Below are 25,238 nucleotides of genomic sequence, written 5' to 3'. Positions count from 1 at the left end.
GCCTACGCTCACCCACTGAAACCAAACATGCGAATCCTCTGAGCAGTAAGGCAGCCTAATTCAATATCTGAAGGTGGGATCGATCAGAACAAAAATAAAATCACTTGATGAACACATTTTTAAAGCCCTGGTGTTATAACTGTTCACAAAACCCTGTGTGTGTGTGTGTGTGTGTGTGTGTGTGTGTGTGTGCGCGCACGCGCGTGCACATACATGCACACGCACAGCAGAATCTAAGTCCAACCACAGGGAACTGTTACATAAAGATTGACCTGCCCAAAGCCACTGTGGAAGCCACTAAAAGACTGTTCAGGACAGGAAACGTCTACAACATGCAACCACACGGGAGAAAAGCTGCAGGTCAGTGCGTGCAGGATTCCAGCTGAATTTAAAAGAATGTACATACACATTTACACAGACAAATACCAAAAGAATATAAACCCAATAGTATTTGCTTGTTTTTAAATGATGAGAGTTTTTTCTTTACACATTTCTATGTTTTAAAACTTTTAAAACTTTTCAAGTAGTAGTGAATACACACTACTTTTGTAATTCAGGGGAAAAGAATTACACCAATAAATATTTTAAGTAATACTTATAAAAGCTATGGAATAATATGAAAAGAAGTAGATATATATGACTACACATATATGATTACAATTATTTTGAAAAGAGAAAAATCATGTGTAAGAAAAAAGGCTGGTAAGAAATACATCAATTAATGTGTTGGAGGAGGAAATAATTATGGGCAATTTTCCTTCCTTCTACTATTTTATGCCTTGAAAATTTTCTTTAAAGAACATATATTACATTAGTATGAAAAAAAAATCACCATACTTACCAACCCCGACCCCAACCTTTTCCACCATGTCCCGCCTCCTACGACACACACACCCACACCCCCCCCAAGTACTTACATGGGCTTACATCTCTGTATCTGTTTCGATTTCTGTTTTCTGGAAACTTGGCCACTCTATGAGGATAGTCATGGGACTCACTGCGAATTTCCTTAAAATAACAAAAATATATTTTAATATTTCTCTTAAATTTTATATAGCAAAACAGATACTTTCCCAGCCAGTATAAAATAACTTTCGGGCTTCCCTGGTGGCGCAGTGGTTGAGAGTCCACCTGCTGATGCAGGGGACACAGGTTCGTGCCCTGGTCCGGGAGGATCCCGCATGCCGCGGAGTTGCTGGGGCTGTGAGCCATGGCCACCGAGCCTGCGCATCCGGAGCCTGTGCTCCGCAGCGGAGAGGCCACAGCAGTGAGAGGCTCGGTACCACAAAAATAAATAAATAAATAAATGAATGAATGAATGAATGAATGAATGAATAACTTTCACTGAGCACTTAGTATAGGTCAAGTACTATGCAAAGCACATCATCGACGTGACCTCATTCAATTCTCATAACACCAGTGGGAAAGATTATCTTCCCCATTTTGTATGTCAGGGGTGACAGGCTTTCAGGAGTTAAATGATCTACCAAAGGTCCCACAGCTAGTGAGTGTGAGACCCCAGGACTGAACCAAGGTCCTTCAAGCAGAAGGCTCTGCTCTCATACACGTTCACTGCCCTGCCATGTTCAACACCTACAGCAACGTTAACAGTTCATGTGACAACTGATGCAAAGGAGGAAGCTAAGGTTACCACATCATACTCAAATTTCCAACTAAACTCTCTGAATATTATCTACCTATATTTCAGAGCTTCTATCTTAAAATTTTAATCTATTTCTTTATCTTCATGCCATATAACTGTTACTTTATTCTGAGCCCCGGTATTCTCAAATTTTATTTCTAGAGCTACAAATGCTCATTTTAGGACCCTTATGGTTCTTGGTATTCCACTACAGAAGAACTTCTGTGCCAGTATGCCTGCACTAGGCACTCAGCTACTTGCTGTATCCATCATGACCAGCTTTTTCTCCCAAATGGAACATTATTCTAAGAATTCAGATAAAAACAGAAACAGGGGCTTCCCTGGTGGCGCAGTGGTTGAGAGTCTGCCTGCCGATGCAGGGGACACGGGTTCGTGCCCCGGTCCGGGAGGATCCCACATGTGGAGCGGCTGGGCCGCTGAGCCTGCGCGTCCGGAGCCTGTGCTCCGCAATGGGAGAGGCCACAACAGTGAGAGGCCTGCATAACGCAAAAACAAAAACAAAAACAAAAACATAAACATACCAAAAAAAAGAGTATGCATTAACAGCATACCCCATATGCATACCCCATATGCATACCCCATATGCATTAACAGCATACCCATACCCCAAAGAGTATGCATTAACAGCAAAAATTAATTTGGGCTTTTGCTCACACTACCATGTCTGGAAAAACAGTATTTTAAAAGTTAGGCACCAAGACTTCCCTGGTGGTGCAGTGGTTAAGAATCCATCTGCCAATGCAGGGGACACAGGTTCAAGCCCTGGGTCCAGGAAGATCCCACATGCCGCAGAGCAATGAAACCTGTGTGCCACAACTACTGAGCCTGCGCTCTAGAGCCCGTGAGCCACAACTACTGAGCCCACGTGCTACAACTACTGAAGCCTGCGTGCCTAGAGCCCGTGCTCCGCAACAAGAGAAGCCACCGCAATGAGAAGCCCGCGCACTGCAATGAAGAGTAGCCCCTGCTCGCTGCAACTAGAGGAAGCCCGTGCACAGCAACAAAGAGCCAACTCAGCCAAAAATAAAATAAAATAAATAAATAAACCCATTAAAAAAAAAGTTAGGCACCAGGTAATTTTATAAATTAAGCATAAATAAGTTATTCAGGTAATTTTCCTACCGTCCTGCCTGCCACCACCCAACAGCCCTAGGACAGGTAACTTTCTAGCTCATATTTTTACCCAATGGGCCTTCCAATACCCAAGAGTAGGGAACAGAGACCACCTCTCAGCGCAAGAAATCACAGCCTCTTTGTGCAAAGAGCATGGGGGTTCAACATATGTTGGTGCAGTCCTTTTGGAAAATGCAATCTGCCACACACACAGGAACAGAAACACACACATACACATGTTACAATTGTTGCTACTGGCTTTTATTTATTTATTTATTTATTTATTTATTTATTTATTTTTTTGCGTTACGCAGGCCTCTCACTGTTGTGGCCTCTCCCGTTGCGGAGCACAGGCTCCTGACGCGCAGGCTCAGCGGCCATGGCTCACAGTCCCAGCCGCTCCGCGGCACGTGGGATCTTCCCGGACCGGGTCACGAACCCGCGTCCCCTGCATTGGCAGGCGGACTCTCAACCACTGCGCCACCAGGGAAGCCCGCTACTGACTTTTTAATGCTACTCTCACACCCAGCAATCTTGCTAAGCTCTCTAACATTTGGTAGCTGGTTCTGAATCTCTCGATACCAGCAAACAGTGATAATTCTGTCTCCCTTATGCTTCGTATTTCTCATTCATACCTCTTATTTCTTTTTCTTATCTAATTGCATTGGCTGGGACCTCTTATTCAATGTCAAATAGAAATATTTTTTCCCTGATTTTGAAAGAACTGCTTCTAAGGTTTAACCACTAAGTGTAATATTTGCTTTAGGTTTCTGGTGGATACCCTTTTCAGGTTAAGAAGGTTCCCCTCAGTAACTTCTAGTTTACTAAATGTTTCTTTCATCATGAATGGGTGTTGAATTTTACTCAATGTTTACCCTGCATTCATGGATATTTAACTTTTCTCCTTTAATCTGGTAATGTATTGAATTACAATAATAGATTTTCATTTAGATATGCATTTAAGGTTCCTCCATGTCTTTTCACGGCTTGATAGCTCATTTCTTTTTAGTGCTGAATGATATTCTATTGTTTGGGTGTACCACCATTATTTTAAGATGTATGTATCTACATTTTTAAGTTGAATTGACCTCTAATTTTCTTGTCCCATACAATTTATTCAGTTTTAGTATCAAAGCTCTACTAGCCTCATACAATAAGTTGGACAGAAATATTACCTTTTAGCTTCAAATACTTTTCCATGAAAGCATATCATAACAAATTACTGTGACTGGATGAAAAAATAAATAAAGCTTCATTTCCACTGATTAATTATAGAAGTTTTTAAGTGTCAAATAATAAGTTTTATAGGTAAAGTCAAACACATTCAGGTCTTGGCTTTTATCTGTATAATCTCAAACACTTCAGAGTCGAAACACTACAAAGTTCAAGTAATTTTATATTCCAAGTTAATAATTGATATAAAAGAAAAACATTAATTTAAAACAATACTAAAACATGCATGTTGAGAGATCTTCTGCATCAAATGCAGAGAAAATAATTGACAAGAATAAGAAATTCTAAGAACATCAGGCAGGTGAGGAGAGTGAAGAAGTGCTCCAACACTTTGCTGCAGAGCGCATACTGCTGTAATGTTTCTGTGAGAACAATTTGATAAGGTTATAAGTTTGAGCCACCAATTTTGCCTCCAGGAATTTATATCGCATACAGCCATATACCTGTGTGTACCAGGATGTTCACTGTATGTAACAGTGGAAAACTGGCAGCAACCTCAGTGCCCTGCAGGAGTAAAGCAGAGGTGAGGGGAAGCTAGGGGGACAGGAGGGAACCAGGAAAGGGACACAAGTGCTGCAAACACTTGTGTGGGCTGGTCTCAAGGACACACTGTGAAAAAGGTATGAAAGACGTTGAGTAGCTCCCAACTCCATCCACTCAAACATAACTATGCCTGAGAACACAATGAATAATTCTAGAAGGAGTCAAAATACTAGTAACTTGTGGGGCAGACGACTGGGGGACTGAACATCTAGGGGAGGGTAGAAATTTATATAACTAAAAATTTGCTTTAATTATAAAAGATTTCAAACAAAAAAATATAGATAATAGGACACCCCATGTTCCCACCAGTGAGATTAAACATGTTACCACTTTTGCCATATTTGTTTCAAATTTCTTCTCTTAGAAAAGGTATAAAGTACATCAGACACAGCTTTTCTCTACCCTGCTCCTCTCTGCTTTCCAAAGTAACCTTCTGTCATTCTAACTGCTTTTTATTGGAAACCTTTTGTGCCATTTAAATTTTAAACCATACATTCACATATTCTTTAGTTTATATACTACTTAAAAATAAACTAGCTAAAATAGTAATAAATACTAGTGTAATATCAGTCTTAATGCTAATAAGTAGTTTTAAAATCACATCAAAAAGTTGTTGCAACACACAGATTGTGAGAAAACAGTTGCAAATCATATATCTGATAAGGGATTAATATCCAGAATATACTTTTTTAAAAAACTCCTACAACTAAAATATAAAACAATTTTTAAAAGGGCATTAAACAAGCCCTTCTTCAGTACTCCTGTTATGCTTATACACCCATTTTCCACAGTTAAGTCCAACTGTTGGTTGCTGTTTCCAATTTTTAGCCTAAAAAACATTTTTTTAAATGTACAATATAACTAATCATTACTGATATTGCAGAAAAAGAATAGGGCAGGGCCCCAAGTATTGGGGTAGGGAAAAGATCTTAATTTACAACACCATAAAACAGATACATTTTCTCAGTTACTTTTTTTTAAAAGAGAGAATTCTTACAGAGTTCATTTTCTCAAATTTCTAATGTTATCATTATTATTTGTTCTCCTTTACCTTTCTTTAATTTCAGTGCATTTAGGAAGAACCCCAGTACTTTAGAAAGTGGCTCCAGAGCTACGTACTAGTTGCCTATTCCAACATCGATTCTTTCTTACTAAAGGTTTCTGAATGTATTTTCTGACTTACAAAGAGCCCAACTAAGAGCCTGTATTTCCCAGCCTCTTGTACAACTAAGAACAGTCATGGGACACAGTTCTGGCCAATCAATGGGAATAAGCAGAAATCACTAGGTTGGGATGCAGGAGAGCTTTGATCAAAAGGGCTGGCTCAGTTGAATACAGGCTCTGATGTGGGGGGCGAGGGGTGGGAAAGGGCAGGAGCTGTCTGGTGACCCCAAGGTAAAAGCACATCCTGAGGAAGGCCAAGCAGAAATAGAGTAGACTGGGTCATCTATGACTTGATGGAGCCACAGTAACAGCTCTGGACTCCTATCTCCAGAATTCTCATCACATGAGAAATGGAAGTCCCTGTTTGTTGTTGCCTGATTTTCTTTCCAAGCAGCTAAATGCAGGTCTCTAATACACACAGTAGAGCCAAATCTCAACAATAACTAGATCTGACACTGATGAGGCATTTTCAGGACCACCCAAGACACAAAAATAAACAATTTTATAAGCACTTTATGTGAGCAATAAAATACAAGGTGTTTCTCAAAATGGGGATGGGAAAGGCAAGCGTTGAACTATTCCCTAGGTCTATCATATTCGGCAAAATAAGGCTCTACTGATGTTCTGATGCTGAAATGTTCCCCTCCTATAGCAGAGAGAACCCATAAACACTGGCCCTAAATACACAAAGGATGTCTCTGTTAGCAGTAAAACCTGTCAACCTCAGCAATGCTGACATTTGGGCTAGATAACTAACATTGTTGCGGGCCCTCTTGTGCCTGGCAGGATGTTTAACAGCAGCGCCAGGTCTCTACTTGTTAGATTGGCAGTAGCACCCCCTCTCCCAGATGTGACCACCAAAATTCTCTTCTGACATGTCCCCGGACAGCAAAATCTACCACCAATACACCCCACCAACACCTAGCTGAGAACCACTGTTCTAATCTAGTGCCCACTCCCACCTTTAATTAAAGCTAAATTTAAATGGGGAAGATCTTTGTTTTAAAAAATAATTTAACCAAAATAAAAATTTTAATCCTATTGATTTTTATATGATTTTTGCTCAAAAAAGCTAGGAATAATTGACTCACTAGTTATTTCTTTCTTAGTGGCAATGATCCAAAACGTAGCTAACTCATGCACAAGTGTCTTTCATGGAGTTATTTATGACACTGAAAGGCTAGAAATAACCTAAATGTTCAATGTCAGGGAAAAGACTGGTTGTACAAATCATGGTGCATCCAAATGAATACTGTACAGTCATTTAAATGAAAGGCGCTCATGCCAGTGGTCGCATAAACTCATACAGTCTCCTGGAATGGTAATATATGACATAAACAAAGGCATTAACAAACCAATAAATGGAACTGAGCTGCTATTTGGGAGAATAATTCATTCAGCTCCTCAGCTGTATTTGAAATTTACATACATGTGTGAGGTGACTATATTATGATTGCCCAACACCTCCTTTTCCTAAGGATCTGGAAAGGAACTCATGCAAATCTGACTTGTTCTTCCCTAAAGATAACTTCTCTTGCTTTTTCTTTACCCTGAATACTTAGAAAACTCATCAGAACGCATCCTGGTTTTTATGCTTTTCAAATATATTCCTGGTGGAGACTCTGACCTTGAGACTCAAGGTGTTCCTCAGCTCAGAGATGTTCTTCCACTATTACTTCAGTTATTGCTTCATCTGCCTCTGCTCTCTCTTCCAGGAACTCCGATCACAGATTTGAGATCTTCCTGCGTTTTTTGTTTTTTTTTTTTGCGGTACGCGGGCCTCTCACTGTTGTGGCCTCTCCCGTTGTGGAGCACAGGCTCCGGATGCGCAGGCTCAGCGGCCACAGCTCACGGGCCTAGCCGCTCTGCAGCATGTGGGACCTTCCCGGACCGGGGCACGAACCCATGTCCCCTGCATCGGCAGGCGGACTCTCAACCACTGCGCCACCAGGGAAGCCCCCTTCCTGTGTTTTAAATGCTCTCTTACTATTCATTTAAAGTACCTTTTTCCTAAATTCTGCAAGGTTTTGTCCCAAGCTAACTTGGTATTGTGCACTATCTATTCTGATAGTGAGTCCTGAATTTTTTAACAGTCACATTCTATAACTTCAAGAACTCTTTCCTGTTCTCAGCTTATTTTATTTTTACAATCTGCACTTGTCATATTGGGAATCTGAATTCCACTTTTCTCTCTTTTTTTATACTATTTGGCATACTCTAAATGATACAGTCTCATTTTCTTCAAGTGCTGAGTTTTTCGTATGTCTAGCATTTGTTTGTTCATCTTTACAGAAAGGATCAGCCCTTACCCAAGGTTTTGTGGATGCTCATACTGTTTACTATCAAAATCCTCTGAGTCTCAAATATGTGGGTGGGACCCTTCTCTATAGTGTCAAATAATAATGTGGATTTTTTCTTATTACTGTGTTTTGGGCATTTCAGTGATCAATAAGAACAACAAAAAAGCTTCTACTGCATGGAATTAAAGACCTAGAAAATTATATCTTTTCCTCATTTTCTATTACTTTTCTTGCTGCCAATTTTTACTACTATTTGCACAATTGTCTCTGACAATTTTCTCTTTAAAATCAGACCTCAGAATTTTCCTTGGAACTATCAAGGAGCCAGTCTAATAAGTGGCATAAGAAAAACATGCTCACATTTAAAGTAAACACAGGAAGAGAATTTATTTTTGCCTGAGGGCATAACAGTGCATGAACAGACCTGAAGGATGAGCAAGCAGATGTCAGGTCAACAAGCTGGGAAAGATGGGTCCAAGCAGAAAAAGAGCTGTGCAAAGCCAGAAAGATGTGAATGTATGTAACAAATGAATGAAAGAATGATTAACTGATGTCTTGCAAGAAGTATATAAGCAACACAAGACTTGTGGTACATGAGAGACGGAAATGCAAGACATGAGGATGAACAGGTGGAGAGAAATCAGATTATGCAGGCATTTGTTCATGCTTCACTCACCCAACACACATACAGGGATTCTGCAAATTATGAAGATGGTGTTGCAAATGGAGGGGCAGGGGGAAGGAAAGATGGATTATTCTACAAACAGTATGATAAAAGCAAGCAGTTATTTAGGAAAAAAAATTAACTGATCAGGAACAAGACAAGGATTCCCACTTTCACCACTTCTATTCAACATAGTACTGGAAGTTCTACCTGAGCAATCAGGCCAAAAAAACCCAGTAGGCATCCAAGTTGGAAAGAAAGTTGTTAAACTATTTCTATTTACAAATGAAGTGATCTCATGTGTAGAAAACCCTAAAGAATCCACAAAACGACTGTTACAGCTAATAAACGAATTCAGCAAAGTTGCAAAACACAAAATCAACACACAAAAATCAGTTGTGTTTCTATACACTAGCAATGAGCAATTCAAAAAAAAATGAGATTAAGAAAGCAATCCCATTTACAATAGAATCAAGAATACTTAAAAATAAACTTAACCAAAAAGGTGAAAGACTTGTACTCTAAAAACTATAAAACGTGGCTGAAAGAAATTAAAGACAACCTAAATAAATAGAAAGGTATCTCATGTTCGTGGATTGGAAGACTTAATATCAAGATGACAGAGCTACCCAAAGTGTTATACTGATTCAATGTAATCCCTATCAAAATTCCAATGACAATTTTACAGTAACGGAAAAACTCATCCCAAAATTCATATGAAAAGTCAAGGGACCCTGAAAAGCCAAACAATATTGAAAAAGAATAACAAAGTTGGAGGAATCACACTTCCTGATTACAAAACTTACAGAGCTAGAGTAATCAAACGCATATGGTATGGCATAAAGATAGACACAGATCGATGGAATACAACAGAGTTCAGAAATAAACCCTCAGAGGGACCTCCCTGGTGGTGCAGTGGTTGAGACTCCATGCTACCAATACAGGGGGCCCAGGTTCGATCCCTGGTCAGGAAACCAGATCCCACATGCGTGCTGCAACCAAGAGTTCGCATGCCACAACACAGGAACCGGCGAGCCACAATTAAAGAGCCTACGAGCTACAACTAAGGAACCCACCTGCCACAACTAAGACCAGGTGCAACCAAATAAATAAATAAATATTTTTTAAAAAAATAAAGAAAGAAACCCTCAGATCTATGGTCAACTGATTTTCCACAAGGGGGCCAAGACCATCCAATGTGGAAAGGACAGTCTTTTCAACAAATGGTGTTGGGAAAACGAGACATCCACATGCAAAATAATGAAGTTGCACTATTACAATACACCTTACACAAAAATTAACTAAAAATGATCAATGTAAGAGCTAAAACTATAAGAAACTCTTAGAAGAAAACATAGGGATTGAAAATCTTCATGATCTTGAATTTGGCAATGGTTTCTTAAATTATGATACCAAAAGCACAGGCAACAAAAGAAAAATAGATAAATTGGACTTCATCCAAATTAAAGACTTACATGCATAAAATGACACTATCTAAAGAGTGAAAAGAAAACTCACAGATTGGGAGAAAATATTTATATACCGTGTATCTGACAAGATATTAATAACCAGGATATCTAAAGAACTGCTACAATTCAACAACAAAAGGACAATTAAAAAATAGGCAAAGACACCTGGGACTTCCCTGGTGGTCCAGTGGTTAAGATTCCATGCTCCCAGTGCAGGGGGCCTGGATTCAATCCCTGGTCAGAATCCGCATGCCACAACTAAAACCCCGCATGCTGCAACTAAGACCCGGTACAGCCAAAAAAATAAATATTTTTTAAAAAAAGATAGGCAAAGACACTTTATGAATGGCCAAAATCTAAAACACTGACAACATCAAATGATAACAAGGATGTAGAGCAACAGTAACTCTCATTCTCTGCTGGTGGGAATACAAAATGGTCTAGCCATTCTGGAAGACAGTTTGGTGCTTTCTTACAAAACTGCACATACAATCCAGCAATCATGCTCCTTGATGTTTACCCAAAGGAGCTGAAGACTTACGTCCACATAAAAATCTACACATGGATGTTTATATCAGCTTTATTCATAATTGCCAAAACTTGGAAGCAACAAATGTGTCCTTCAAGGGTTGAATGGATACATAAATTGTGACACATCCAGACAATGGAATATTAATCAGTGTGAAAAAGAAATGAGCTATCAAGCCATGAAAAGACATGGAAGAACTTTAAATGCATATTACTAAGTTAAAGAAGCCAGTCTGAAAAGGCTACATACTGTATGACTCCAACTATATAACATTCTGGAAAAAAAAAAAACTACTGAAACAGTAAAAGATCAGTGGTTGTCAGGGGTTGGAGGGATGACAAGGTGGAGCATAGAGGATTTGTAAAAATACTCTGTATTATGCCATAGTGATGGATACATATCATATAATACATCAGTCCAAACCCACTGAATATACAACACCAAGAGTGAAACTTAATGTAAACTACGGATTTTAGTGATTATTATCTGTCAGTGTAGGTTCATGGGTTGAAACAAATGTGTCACTCTGGTGTGGGGTCAGGGGGTATATAAGAAATCTGCCTCTCAATTGTGCTGTGAATGTGAAACCACTCTAGAAAAGTAAAGTCTTAATTAAACACAAACCAAAAAAAGGCAAAGGACTTGAATAGTTATTTCTCCAAAGATTCAGAAATGGTCAATAGCACATGAAAAAGATGCTCAACATTCTTAGTCATTAGGGAAATGCAAATCTAAACCACAGTGACATACCTACTACGCAGGACCATAATTTTTTTTTTTTTTTTTTTTTTTTCAGTACGTGGGCCTCTCACTGTTGTGGCCTCTCCCGTTGCGGAGCACAGGCTCCAGATGCGCAAGCTCAGCAGCCGTGGCTCACGGGCCCAGCTGCTCCACGGCATGTGGGATCTTCCTGGACCGGGGCACGAACCCGTGTTCCCTGCATCGGCAGCCGGACTCTCAACCACTGCGCCACCAGGGAAGCCCGACCATAATTTAAAAAATGGTAAATAACAAGTGTTAGAATGTGAGAAAAGCAGAAACCTCAAACACTGCTGGCGGTAATGTAAAATGTTGCAGCCACTGTGGAAAACAGTTTAGCAGTTCCTCCAATGCTAAACACAGAACTACCATATTATCCAGCAATTCCACTTCTAGGTCCAAACCAAAAGAATTAAAACCAGGGACTCCAATGAACACTTGCACAGCAATGTTCATAGCAGTATTATTCACAATAGCCCAAAGGTGGAAACAATCCAAACGTTCATTACCAGAGAAAAAAAATATGGCATACCCATACAAAAAAAAACATTAGTCAGCCATAAAAAAGGAATAAGGTTGTTACAGACGACAACATGCTTCAACGTTAAAAACATTATGTTAGGTGAAATTTTCCAGACACAAAGGAACAAATATTGTATGTTTCCACTTGTATGAGGTACCTAGAAGAGGCAAATTCATAGAGCTAGAAAGTAAAGCACAGGTTATCAGGGGCTGGGGGAGGAGGGAATAGGGAGTTATTGCTTAATGGGTACAGAGTTTCTATTTGGGGTGCTGAAGGGGTTTGGGAAATGGTGGTGATGGTTGCACAACACTGTAAATGGAATAAATGACACTGCAGAGAGGGCAGACAGCAGAAGCAGGAAGAACTACAATTCTGCAGCCTGTGGAATGAAAACCACATTCACAGAAAGAAAGACAAAAGGAAAAGGTAGAAAACTATGTACCAGATGAAGGAACAAGATAAAACCCCAGAAAAACAACTAAATGAAGTGGAGATGGGCAACCTTCCAGAAAAAGAATTCAGAATAATCATAGTGAAGATGATACAGGACCTCAGAAAAACAATACAGGCAAAGATCAAGAAAATGCAAGAAATGTTTAACAAAGACCTAGAAGAATTAAAGAACAAACACCTAGAAGACTTAAATAACAAACAAAAAGAGATGAACAATACAATAACTGAAATGAAAAATACACCAGAAGGAATCAATAGCAGAATAATTGAGGCAGAAGAACAGGTAAGTGACCTGAAAGACAGAATGGTGGATATCACTGCTGTGGAACAAAGAAAAAAGAATGAAAAGAAATGTAGACAGACTAGGACAACATTAAACACACCAACATTTGCAATATAGGGTGTCCCAGAAGGAGAGAGAGACAGAAAGAACCCAAGGAAATAGTTGAAGAGATTATAGTCAAAAACTTCCTTAACATGGGAAAGGAAATAGACACCCAAGTCCAGGAAGTACAGAGAGTCCCAGGCAGGATAAACCTAGTGAGAAACACACTGAGACACACAGTAATCAAATTGACAACAATTAAAAACAAAGAAAAAAATTTTAAAGCAACAAGGGATAAATGACAAATAACATACAAGGGAACTCCCATAAGGTTAACAGCTGATTTCTCAGCAGAAACTCTACATGCCAGAAGGAAGTTGCATGATATACTGAAAGTGATGAAAGGGAAGAACCTACAACCAAGATTACTCTACCCGGCAAGTACCTCATTCAGAATCGATTGAGAAATCAAAAGCTTTACAGACAAGCAGAAGCTAAGAGAATTCAGCACCACCAAACCAGCTCTACAACAAATGCTAAAGGAACTTCTATAAGTGGGAAACACAGATAAGAAAAGGACCTACAAAAACAAACCCAAAACAATTAAGAAAATGGTAATAGAAACATACATATTGATAATTACCTTCAATGTGAATGGATTAAAATGCTCCAACCAAAAGACACAGGCTCGCTGAATGGAAACAAAAACAAGACCCATATATATGCTGTCTACAAGAGACCCACTTCAGACCTAGGGACACATACAGACTGAAAGTGAGGGGATAGAAAAAGATATTCCATGCAAGTGGAAATCAAAAGAAAGCTGGAGTACCAATACTCATATCAGATAAAACAGACTTTACAGAATGTTACAAGAAACAAGAAAGGACACTACGTAATGATCAAGGGATCAATCCAAGAAGAAGAGATAACAATTATAAATATATATGCACCCAACACAGAAGCACCCCAATACATAAAGCAAATGCTAACAGCTATAAAAGAAGAAATTGACAGTAACATAATAACAGAGGCGGACTTCAACACCTCACTTACACCAATGAACAGATCATCCAAAATGAAAATTAATAAGGAAACAAAACCTTTAAATGACACCATAGACCAGAGAGATTTAATTGATATTTATAGGACGTTCCATTCGAAAACAGCAGATTACACTTTCTTCTCAAGTGCACACGGAAGCTATTCTCCTGGATCTATTCTCCAGGATAGATCACAACTTGGGTCACAAATCAAGCCTCAGTAAATTTAAGAAAATTGAAATCATATAGAGCATCTTTTCCGAACACAGCGCTATGAGATTACAAATCAATTACAGGTAAAAAAATGTAAAAAGCACAAACACATGGAAGCTAAACAATACATTACTAAGTAACCAAGAGATCACTGAAGTCAAAGAGGAAATCAAAGAATACCTAGAGACAAATGACAACGAAAACACAACAATCCAAAACCTATGGGATACAGCAAAAGCAGTTCTAAGAAGGAAGTTTATAGCAATACAAGCCTACCTCAAGAAACAAGAAAAATCTCAAATAAACAATGTAAACTTACACCTAAAGAAACTAGAGAAAGAAGAACAAGCAAAACCCAAAGTTAGTAAAGGAAAGAAATCATAAAGATCAGAGTAGAAATAAATGAAATAGAAGCAAAGAAAACAATAGCAAAGATCAATAAAACTAAAAGCTGGTTCTTCGAGAAGATAAACAAAATTGATAAACCTTTAGCCAGACTCATCAAGAAAAAGAGGGAGAAGACTCAAATCAATAAAATTAGAAATGAAAAAGAAGTTACAACGGACACTGCAGAAATACAAAGCATAAGAGACTGCTACAAGCAACTCTACACCAACAAAATGGACAACCTGGAAGAAATGGACAAATTCTTAGAAAGGTATAACCTTCAAAGACTGAACCAGGAAGAAATAGAAAATATGAACTGACCAATCACAAATAATGAAATTGAAACTGCGATTAAAAATCTTCCAACAAACAAAAGTCCAGTACCAGGTGGCTTCACAGGTGAATTCTATCAAACATTTAGAGAAAAGCTAACACCCGTTCTTCTCAATTCTTCCAAAAAATTGCAGAGGAAGGAACACTCCCAAACTCATTCTATGAGGCCACCATCACCCTGATACCAAAACCAGACAAAGATACTACAAAAAAAAGAAAATTACAGACCAATATCACTGATGAACATAGATGCAAAACTCCTCAACAAAATACTAGCCATCAAAATCCAACAACACATTAAAAGGATCATATACCATGATCAAGTGGGATTCATCCCAGGGATGCAAGGATTCTTCAATATGCAAATCAATCAATGTGATACACCATATTAACAAATTGAAGAATAAGAACCATATGATCATCTCAAAAGATGCAGAAAAAGCTTTTGACAAAATTCAACACCCGTTTGTGATAAAAACTCTCCAGAAAATGGGCATAGAGGGAACCAACCTCAACATAATAAAGGCCATATACGACAAACCCAAAGCAAACATCATTCTCAATGGTGAAAAACTGAAAGCATTTCCTCTAAGATCAGGAACAAGACGAGGATGTCCACTCTCGCCATTATTATTCAACATAGTTTTGGAAGTCCTAGCCACTGCAATCAGAGCAGAAAAAGAAATAAAAGGGATACAAATTGGAAAAAAAGTAACAGTCACTGTTTGCAGATGACATACTATACATAGATAACCCTAAAGATGCCAATAGAAAACTACTAGACCTAATCAATGAATTTGGTAAAGTTGCAAGATACAAAATTAATTCACAGAAATCTCTTGCATTCCTATACACTAAAAACGAAAGACCAGAAAGAGAAATTAAGGAAACAATCCCATTCACCATTGCAACAAAAAGAATAAAATACCTAGGAATAAACCTACCTAAGGAGGTAAAAGACCTGTACTCAGAAAGCTATAAGACACTGATGAAAGAAATCAAAGATGACACAAACAGATGGGAGAGATATACCATATTCTTGGATTGACTTGAAAATGACTATACTATCCAGAGCAGTCTACAGATTCAACACAATCCCTATCAAATTACCAATGTCATCTTCTACAGAACGAGAACAAAAAGTCTTAAAATTTGTATGGGGACACAAAAGATCCCGAATAGCCAAAGCAGTCTTCAGGGGAAAAAAAGGAGCTGGAGGAATCAGACTCCCTGACTTCAGACAATACTACAAAGCTACAGTAATCAAGACAATATGGTACTGGGACAAAAACAGAAATATAGAACAATGGAACAGGATAGAAAGCCCAGAGAGAAACCCACGCACCTATGGTCAACCAATCTATGACAAAGGATGCAAGGATATACAATGGAGAAAAGATAGTGTCTTCAATAAGTGGTGTTGGGAAAACTGGACAGCTACATGTAAAAGAATGAAATTAGAACACTACCTAACTCTATACAGAAAAACAAACGCAAAAGGGATTAAAGACCTAAGTGTAAGACTGGACACTATAAAACTCTCAGAGGAAAACATAGGAAGAACACTCTTTGACATAAATCACAGCAAGATGTTTTTTGACCCACCTCCTAGAGTAATGAAAATAAAAACAAAAATAAACAAATGAAACCTTAAAAAATTTAAAAGCTTTTGCACAGCAAAGGAAACTATCAACAAGACAAAAAGACAACCCTCAGAATGGGAGAAAATATGTGCAAATGAATCAATGGACAAAGGATTAATCTCCAAAATATATAAACAGCTCATGCAGTTCAATATGAAAAAAACAAACCACCCAATCAAAAATTGGACAGAAGACCTAAACAGACATCTCACCAAAGACATATAGATGGCCAAGAGGCACATGAAAAGCTGCTCAACATCTCTAATTATTAGAGAAATGCAAATCAAAACTACAATGAGGCATCACCTCACACCAGTTAGAATGGACATCATCAGAAAATACCATAAAACTGTTGAAAAATACCGGAGAAAATTTTTTGTAATCATAGAGAAGCTCTCTCTGAGCCATGGCACAAAAAGTTAGAAAAAGTTGATAAATCTGACTTCATAAATATTTAAAATTTCTACATGAAAAACCATCATAAACGAGGTCAAAAGATAATCCATAAATTGAAAAAGTATTTAAATATATGACAAACACTTAACTTCCTTAATATGTAACGAGCTCTTACATATCAGAAAGAGAAAGGAAATACAAATGACTTTTAAAAATAAAAACTGTTAAACTTCATTCACAATAAGAGAACTGCAAAATATAACAAGAGTAAGACCATTTTCCACCTATCAGACAAAGATTAAAAAACTAGGTAAAGGTGTAGGGAAACAGGCACTTTCTTATACTATTTATTGATGGACATGTACAACTTCTTTGGAAGGTTATTCACTGCAGCATTGCTTACCATAGCTAAAGACTAGAAACAACCCACATGTCCATTATAGATGAGTGCTTAAATAATGAATACCATTCAACTGTTAAAATGAACACATGAGATCTAAAAGGAAGGATTTTCAAAATATAAGTGAAAAAAGCAAGGTGCAATACAGTATGCTGTTTGTTTCACAGGGTTTGTATAAAGAGAGAGGGAGTGAGAAGGGAGAGAGGAGAGTGATCACCTACAGGGAAGGAATGAGGGAGCATGGGGGCAGTGACTTACTTTTCCACTACACACCCTTCTGTACTGTTCTCATTTTTGCCATGTTCATGTAATCCTAACCAAATTACTTATTTGTGTATTAAACCACAAGCTCTGGGAGTTCTCTGGTGGTGCAGTGGTTAAGAATCCGCCTGCCAATGCTGGGAACACGGGTTCGAGCCCTGGTCCGGGAAGATCCTACATGCCGCGGAGCAACTAAGCCCGCGCACCACAACTATTAAGCCTGCGCTCTAGAGCCCGTGAGCCACAACTACTGAGCCACCGGAACGAAGAGTGGCCCTCGCTCGCCACAACTAGAGGGGGCCCGCACGCAGCAACAAAGACCCAACGCAGCCAAAAATAAATAAATAAATTTATTTTTTAAAAAAAAGAATAAAATAGCATATCTTGACTAAACTCTTACTTTGTATCACGCAAATGCTATGTAACTTATTTGTAGGTGGCTACAAATGAGAAAACAGAGATTCAACTTTTCCAAATTTATACTGCAGTTAAGCAGTAGATCCAGATAGGAATCCAGGACTGAATTTTAGAGCTTGTGTTTGTTTGTTTGTTTATTTATTTATTTATTTATTTCTGCATTGGGTCTTCCTTGCTGTGTGCAGGCTTTTTCTAGTTGCAGCGAGCGGGGCTACTCTTCGTTGCGGTGCGTGGGCTTCTCATTGCGGTGGCCTCTCTTTGTTGCGGAGCACGGGCCCTAGAATGCGCGGGCTTCAGTAGTTGTGGCACGCGGGCTCAGTGGTTGTGGCTCACAGGCTCTAGAGTGCAGGCTCAGTAGTTGTGGCACACAGGCTTAGTCGCTCCGCGGGATCTTCCCGGACCAGGGCTCGAACCCATGTCCCCTGCATTGGCAGGCGGATTCCCAACCACTGCACCACCAGGGAATCCCTATTTTATTCTTATCAAAGTCTTCTCCTCACAGAGGAGGGCCTCTCAGAAAGAAGTGTGATACATAGCAGAACTTATTCCACCAGGAATCTTATCTCCCCAACCAGCGATGGGTATAATACGAAGGACCATGACCAACTGAACACCCTGACACATGCAACATATTTAGCTTCCTACTTCACTGTGTCCATCCACAGGATCTTTATACAGAGTATATACACAAAGATTTGACTAATAAAACAAAGTGAACACTTAACCATCATATAATTGAGGATTCACTTAGGGACCTTAAGTATAAAGAAAGAAATTTCAGTATTTCTCCCATAAGTAGAAACTATCAATTTGGGATTACCTTAAAGTCCTACTTTTTTCTTATAAAATTAATATCTCTTTTCCAATTTCCTAAATTCTTATTTGCTGTTCCATCACAACAGCTCGAGGTAGAATATTCTAAAGTACAACAAGGATATAACGTTTTCTGTGTACTATATAGAACAAAGCTATGTACCAAACACTAAAGTATTATTTAATATTATATCATACTAAAGTGTTATAACTATCTCACCCTGACAATGTTACAGTAATAGAGATTTAAAAAAATAAAAACTTAAGATTTGAAATGTGAAACTATGTTTTCACTGGTTGAGGCATAAATCAGTTCCCGCTGTCGTGGAGTACCACCTGGATGGTCTAAGGTCCCAGCCTTGACTAGGAGGAGTGGGCCACCCCTGGGAACCTTACCCCAGACTGCCTCAAGAATTCCTGGAAGCACTACTAAGTAACCTGTCAGAGGAAATGATAGCTTTCAGAGTATAAGGTTGTTTGAATACAGTGAAAGAAGAAACAAAATAATTTAGTATGAGATTTTCTTTAGAGGGAGGAAGGCAGTTTAACACAAAGTTATCAGTGATCAGTGACATGACCCAAATGAACTAGGTGATATAACAAAGAGCACATTAAATCAGAGTCCTGGGTTGTGAAAGGAATAGGAGCACATAAAAACAAACAAACCTCCCAAACTGAAAAAGATACCAGAAATCCACAGATACAAGCTTCCTGGAGGTCATCAACCTCAACAGTCCTTAGGGATCTATGATACCCTTGAAATCACATGCCAAATGTGGGGGAATTGTATGTATGTGGGCATGTCTCTTGTTCACAGGTTTCATCTTAAAGGTGTCTAAAGGTGTCCACAATCTTTAAAAGCAAGGATTTCACTGTTAAGTCAAAACAGCTTCCTGAAACATTACTACTACTGTACCATAAATAGAACATTAAATTAGCACTACATTAAATATATTTAAAATAACACTACACTCACTTCAGACAACAGCCCAGCAAGGTACAACAGCATTCCAACTAAGAATGTAACAGAAAAGTTTACTATTCCACTCAGAACAGCAGAGTCAGAACTTATATGCTTTAACACTTAGCCTGCTGAACTGTATCTGTTCCTTAGTTATCAGCTGCTATGTTTTAAGTTTATATGCTAAGTTGACTTAGTATACGGTTAGTCACTATTATCCAAAGTAACAAAGGGTATTATCCAAAGTTCTAAATTACTAGTTGGTTTAAATATTCTCTGCCCCTAACAGTTCACCAATAAGAAATCATTTTAATGGCACCACCAACAGGGAACAGAGCACGGAGAATCTAGATAAGAATTTTCAGAGGAAACAAATCATATGAATGCTTATCTGAGAAAGTGAAGAGCACACTTATGTTAATTTTAATTCTGCTCTCCTAGATCTTATCTGTCCATATCTCTGGTTTACTCTTTGGAAGAGTGAACAGAGTAAGAAAACAAAGCAACCAGACAGGGTGTCTGAACCGCAGGAGACTGCAAGAGCTGTGATAGTTCTCCAACTGGGAACAGGGAATTCTTGTGGATACTAATGATCTGGGAGAAGCCAAAAAGGGCTATTGGAGATTCTGGTTAAAATAAAAAAACTGAACAAGAGGCAAGCTAGAAAGAGTAGGGGACAACACAGCTATCTGGATTTCCATGATTATAGGTATCAGTAACCTACAGAACCTGTCAAAGGCAAAACAGTATTATTTCGAGTTCTATATTCTTCACTGGAGAATCATTCCCCCAGCTGCTTTTCCTTAAAGCAGTGGTTCTTACCTTCTGAGGAATCACAGAGCTCCATTTAAGAATCTGACCAAAGCTGTACTCCCCTGGTGGCGCAGTGGTTAAGAATCCGCCTGCCAATGCAGGGGACACGGGTTCGAGCCCTGGTCCAGGAAGATCCCACATGCTGCGGAGCAACTTAAGCCCGTGCGCCCCAACTACTAAGCCAGCATGCCACAACTACTGAAGCCCACACACCTAGAGCCCGTGCTCTGCATCAAGAGAAGCCACGGCAATGAGAAGCCCACGCACCGCAATGAAGAGCAGCCCCCGCTCGCCACAACTAGAGAAAGCCTGTGTGCAGCAATGAAGACCCAATGCAGCCAAAAATAAATAAATAAAATAATTTTTTTAAAAAAGAAAGAATCTGACCAAAGCTATGGAATCCCCCAGAAACTACATCCCCTAGGGCATTCATACAAGTTAGCACAGTTTCAGGGGACTTGAAAATCCCTTTCCAGTCTGATCCATGGATCCCAGATGCTGTTTTAAAGGCCTCCAGTCCCAAAATGACCCAACCTATTATAACACATTCTACTCTCTTCTTGCCGTCAAAAGTGTAAATGATTCTCTCAGTACCATTAATCTCAAGTAGATCATAAGAAGAAAGCAAATAGGCTGTCATGCTGGTCAAGCAGGACAGTGCTGCAGTGAGAATCACAAGGACAGGATTTAGGTCCCTGCTGTATCACTAATGGATATGGTAACCTTACAGAAGTCACAACCTCGTGCTGGACGGTGTCTCCTCAGCTGTGAGTGAGGGGTTGGAATAAACCAAGGTGCTGACATCTTACAAAGGGAGCAGTACTCTTGTTTAGAGAATACTAACTGAGCATCTAACACACTGCAGGTCTACAGGCAGATGTTGGGGAAACAAAGGAAAATGAGGCAGCCCTCAAGGAGCCAGACAGACAAGTAGACAGTTATGAAGCAATGTGACTGGACTTCCCTGGTGGCGCAGTGGTTAAGAATCTGCCTGCCAATACAGGGAACATGGGTTTGAGCCCTGTCCGGAAAGATCCCACATGCCTCGGAGCAACTAAGCCCGCCTGCCACAGTTACTCAAGCCCGTGCCTAGAGACTGTGCTCCACAACAAGAGAAGCCACCGCAATGAGAAGCCCACACACCTCAATGAAGAGTAGCCCCTGCTCACCACAACTAGAGAAAACCCACATGCAGCAACAAAGACCCAACATAGCCAAAAATAAATAAATAAATAAATTTATTTTAAAAATAAAACAATGTGACTTATACTCTAATAAAAGAATATAGAGGGTTCAGGAATCAGAGAAGGAGCATATAACTAAAGTCTAGTCTTGGAGACACTTCCCAGAAAATAACGTAGACACAGATTATGTCCAACATGTGCAAAGACTCCAAGGTGTGAGAAAGCAGGTGATTCTCAAGGAAATTCAAGGAGTTTAATATGGCAAGCACTGAGAACTTAAATTAAAGGCTGGCAGGAGAATGTGCAACAGACACTGCAAGGGAAGTGTTTTACAATAAGATAGCTTTGATTTATCCTCCACACTGACTGCTCACTGTAAGTACTAGAATAGAGTTCATTTGATATTTAACTTCTAAAAATTAGTTGAATCACAAATGGTAAAAACTGCTCTTACTCTGACAATATTTGAACTACGAATTTCTAATAAAGAAAAATGACCAGTCAGTTAAGAGTTCCACAAAGTCTGATTAATCAACCAAATTCCTTCTGAGCTACCACTTACTAGAAACATTATTCCATGACTTAGCTTTTGCCATTTCCCTACAGTTTTACTCTCTTCCCCGAACGGCTCACAGTACTCCATTCCTTTCCTCTGCCCTTCTAATGCCCCAGCCTGATTCAGACAGCAATCATCAGCGACAAAGGAAAAGCAAAAAGCAATCATGAACATTTCTCAAAAAGCCAGAATTAACCTCAGACTACATTAATGTTATTAGTCTGTCGCTCAGACAAATTAGACTTTTCCAGCAATCTCACTTCTGCCAACCATGCCCGTTCAAGGCAAGTCTTCTGCCGTGTGCTCCTGATCCCATCAGCTCCTGCTTCCTGAGGTTTCTGGCTCCAATAATCTTCCCTTCTCTTTCTTCAATCTCCAATCTCTTTAGGCTTCCCCCCTCCCCAATCATGTGGACACATCAAGTCACCCATTTGTGGTAGGAAGTCATGTTCAGCAAACACATACCAAGTGCCCACTAGGTGCCTGAATCTGCACAAGGCATTGGCACAGCCTGCAGGAAGGCTAATGAGGCCAAGAAAAGATGAAGAGTCAGCTCCAATCCAGTCATTCATTCCCAGAAACCTCCCATTTCAAAAGTTATAAGAGCAACTGTTCAAAGGGGGTAAAAAGAGTAAGGGGCCAGGGCTTCCCTGGTGACACAGTGGTTAAGAATCTGCCTAGCAATGCAAGGGACAGGGGTTGGAGCCCTGGTCTGGGAAGATCCCACATGCCACAGAGCAACTAAGCCCATGTGCCACAACTGCTGAGCCTGTGCTCTAGAGCCCTCAAGCCACAACTACTGAGCCCATGTGCCACAACTACTGAAGCCCACGTGCCTAGAGCCCATGCTCCGCAACAAGAGAAACCACGACAATGAGAAGCCTGCACACTGCAATGAAGAGTAGCCCCCACTCACCGCCAACTACAGAAAGCCCGCGCACAGCAACAAAGACCCAATGCGGCCAAAAATAAAAACAAATAAATAAGAAATTTTTTTTAAAAAAAGGGTAAGGGGCCAGAGTATCAGTCTCAAAATAATACATTCCCTTTTCCTACAAGACTTTGAATAATAAGGTATAAAGCAAAAGTCCTCACACCACTAAGCAAGTCTAGCTCTTAGTTATATTTAGCTTTTTTGCTCAGGAGCAAAACCTTTCTTTTCCTAGTCAAATTTGTATCGCCAAAAAAAGCATACCTCTTCTCAAATGTTATCATCAATATACCCACTGCTGTGACCTACAAAGAAGAAAGCCCACTGTAACACTTTTTCCTACTCAAAGGATAGTGGTTTGCTTAACAGAAACTGTGGTCTCAAAGTCCTGTGCTGCTGTATCACATCCAATGCCCTGCCTTGAAAGGGGAGGCCATGGGACACTATGGGTACATACCAGGGGATTCAACCCTGCAAGGGAGGGCCGGGAAGCTCCTCCCACCGCCTCACCCTGAGGAAGTGAGACTCCAGGAATGAGGAGGTAGTTAAGCAAAGGAGGAAAGAAAAAGGGAAAGAAAAGTTGTGCTCAGGCAAAGAGAACTATATCTACAAAGGCCTTAAGGGAAGGACAGACAGCACATTTCAAGGAACAGAAGAACCCAATGACAAAGAGGGAAGAAAGTCATATGGGGAGGCAGGACCTGTGGTCTTGTGAGCAGTGGCAGGGGTTTGAAGTCTACATGGTGAGCAATGGGAAACCACTGAAGGTTTAAAGTAGGGAAGTCACATACTCATGCTTCATTTCAGCCACCATTCCCCACTCCATCCCACATCTGACTTCCGTATTCCTCTCAACTTGCTCTTTGCAAGGAATCTGTTGATCTTCTAGCCATTAATTTAACGGGCACTTTCGGTTTTGACCTTGGTGCCCCTGCAGCACGTGCCTGCTGAGCATCAGCTCCCTCCACACCCACCACCAATCTTCCCCCCACTTCTATGGCTATTCCTCTCTAGCCTTTCTTTTTGCAAGCTCCTCTTTCTCTACCTATGCCCTTAAACATTGTTATCTGTCAAGACTTTGTCCTTGGCTTTCGGCATTTCCAAACCCTCTCTGTTTTCCCTAAGTGATCTCACCTGCATCTAGGACCTCAAATACCATCTGCATGCTCATGATGTCCAAAATCATTTACAACTCAGACCTCTCCTGAACTCCAAATTTACATATTAAACTATTCCCATTTCGATGTCTTACAGGAAGCAAATTGAACAGTTTCAAAACCAAACAAATCTATTCCCTTAGCATTTCAAATCTGTATCTCCCCTTCATTCTTCCTGCCACTGCCTGAGTTCAAGAGCTCAACATCTCTCCTTAGGTTGACTCCCAAAGAGCCCCCCTCCCTGTACCAGCTGCCCACAGTTAGCCACACCCAACCCACAGCTAGAATGGTCTTGCTAAAGAGTAAAGAGAATATGATTGTGGTACTTCCAAGCATCAAATTCCACAGTGGGTGCTATCTACTAGCTCACAGTCCTCAGACTGATCTACAAGGGCCCACGGGCTCCGTCTTACTGTCTGGCCTTGTCCCCCTGGCACCTCAACGTCACACCGCACTCTGCACCAGGCTCAGCCGTTGGCAATTCTCTTGGTCTTCTATGCTCTGTGTCTCCGCACACATTTCTTCTTCCTCTGAACACTAATTCTCTCCCTCCCTCATTCTCCTCCCCTGGCCGACTTGTTCTTCAAGACTCAGGCAAGGCCCTACCTCCTCCAGGAAGCTGTGCCAGGACTCCCAGATGCATCCTGTGGGGGATGCACAGCACACCGTGCTTAACACGAGCTTCTGCGTTCTTACTCTCATGTTCTCATCTGCTTCCCTAGTTACCACTCCCCAGTTGGCTGGATCCTGGAGAGCAGGGACTCCGTCTAACATTGGCACATTTTAAGGTGTTACAAGTGAGTAAATGAAAATATGGAATTGTGATAAGGCCTTCAAGAGACCAAGTCCCAGAAAGTAAGTGCCTCAGGAGCAGGAACCTGGTCAGCGGCTCTCTGATGAATCCCCAAGGCTCAGGGCAGGGTGCACAACACAATCTGTAGAATGGCTGAGAGGATGTTTAGAGTCAAAAGAAAACACTCAGAGTCAAAACT

General features: G+C 40.0%; 1 protein-coding gene across 4 annotated transcripts in view; it reads right to left on the bottom strand.

The window, feature by feature from the left end:
• Positions 1-25,238, bottom strand: part of PTPN2 (protein tyrosine phosphatase non-receptor type 2) — a 75,528-nt gene that overhangs the window by 48,627 nt on the left and 1,663 nt on the right. For all 4 annotated transcript variants that reach the window (XM_027088819.1, XM_027088822.1, XM_027088824.1 and 1 more), the window contains exon 2: positions 918-1,008. In XM_027088819.1, coding sequence (XP_026944620.1) covers positions 918-1,008 — 91 coding nt within the window. The remainder of the gene's footprint in view (positions 1-917; positions 1,009-25,238) is intronic.

Source organism: Aethalodelphis obliquidens, unplaced genomic scaffold (genome assembly GCF_003676395.1).
Source record: "Aethalodelphis obliquidens isolate GAN/ISIS:26980383/991018 unplaced genomic scaffold, ASM367639v1 scaffold63, whole genome shotgun sequence".
In the NCBI taxonomy this organism is placed as follows: Eukaryota; Metazoa; Chordata; class Mammalia; order Artiodactyla; family Delphinidae; genus Aethalodelphis; species Aethalodelphis obliquidens.
Note: the sequence above shows the minus strand (reverse complement) of the source record. Positions and strands in the feature narration are given on the sequence as shown.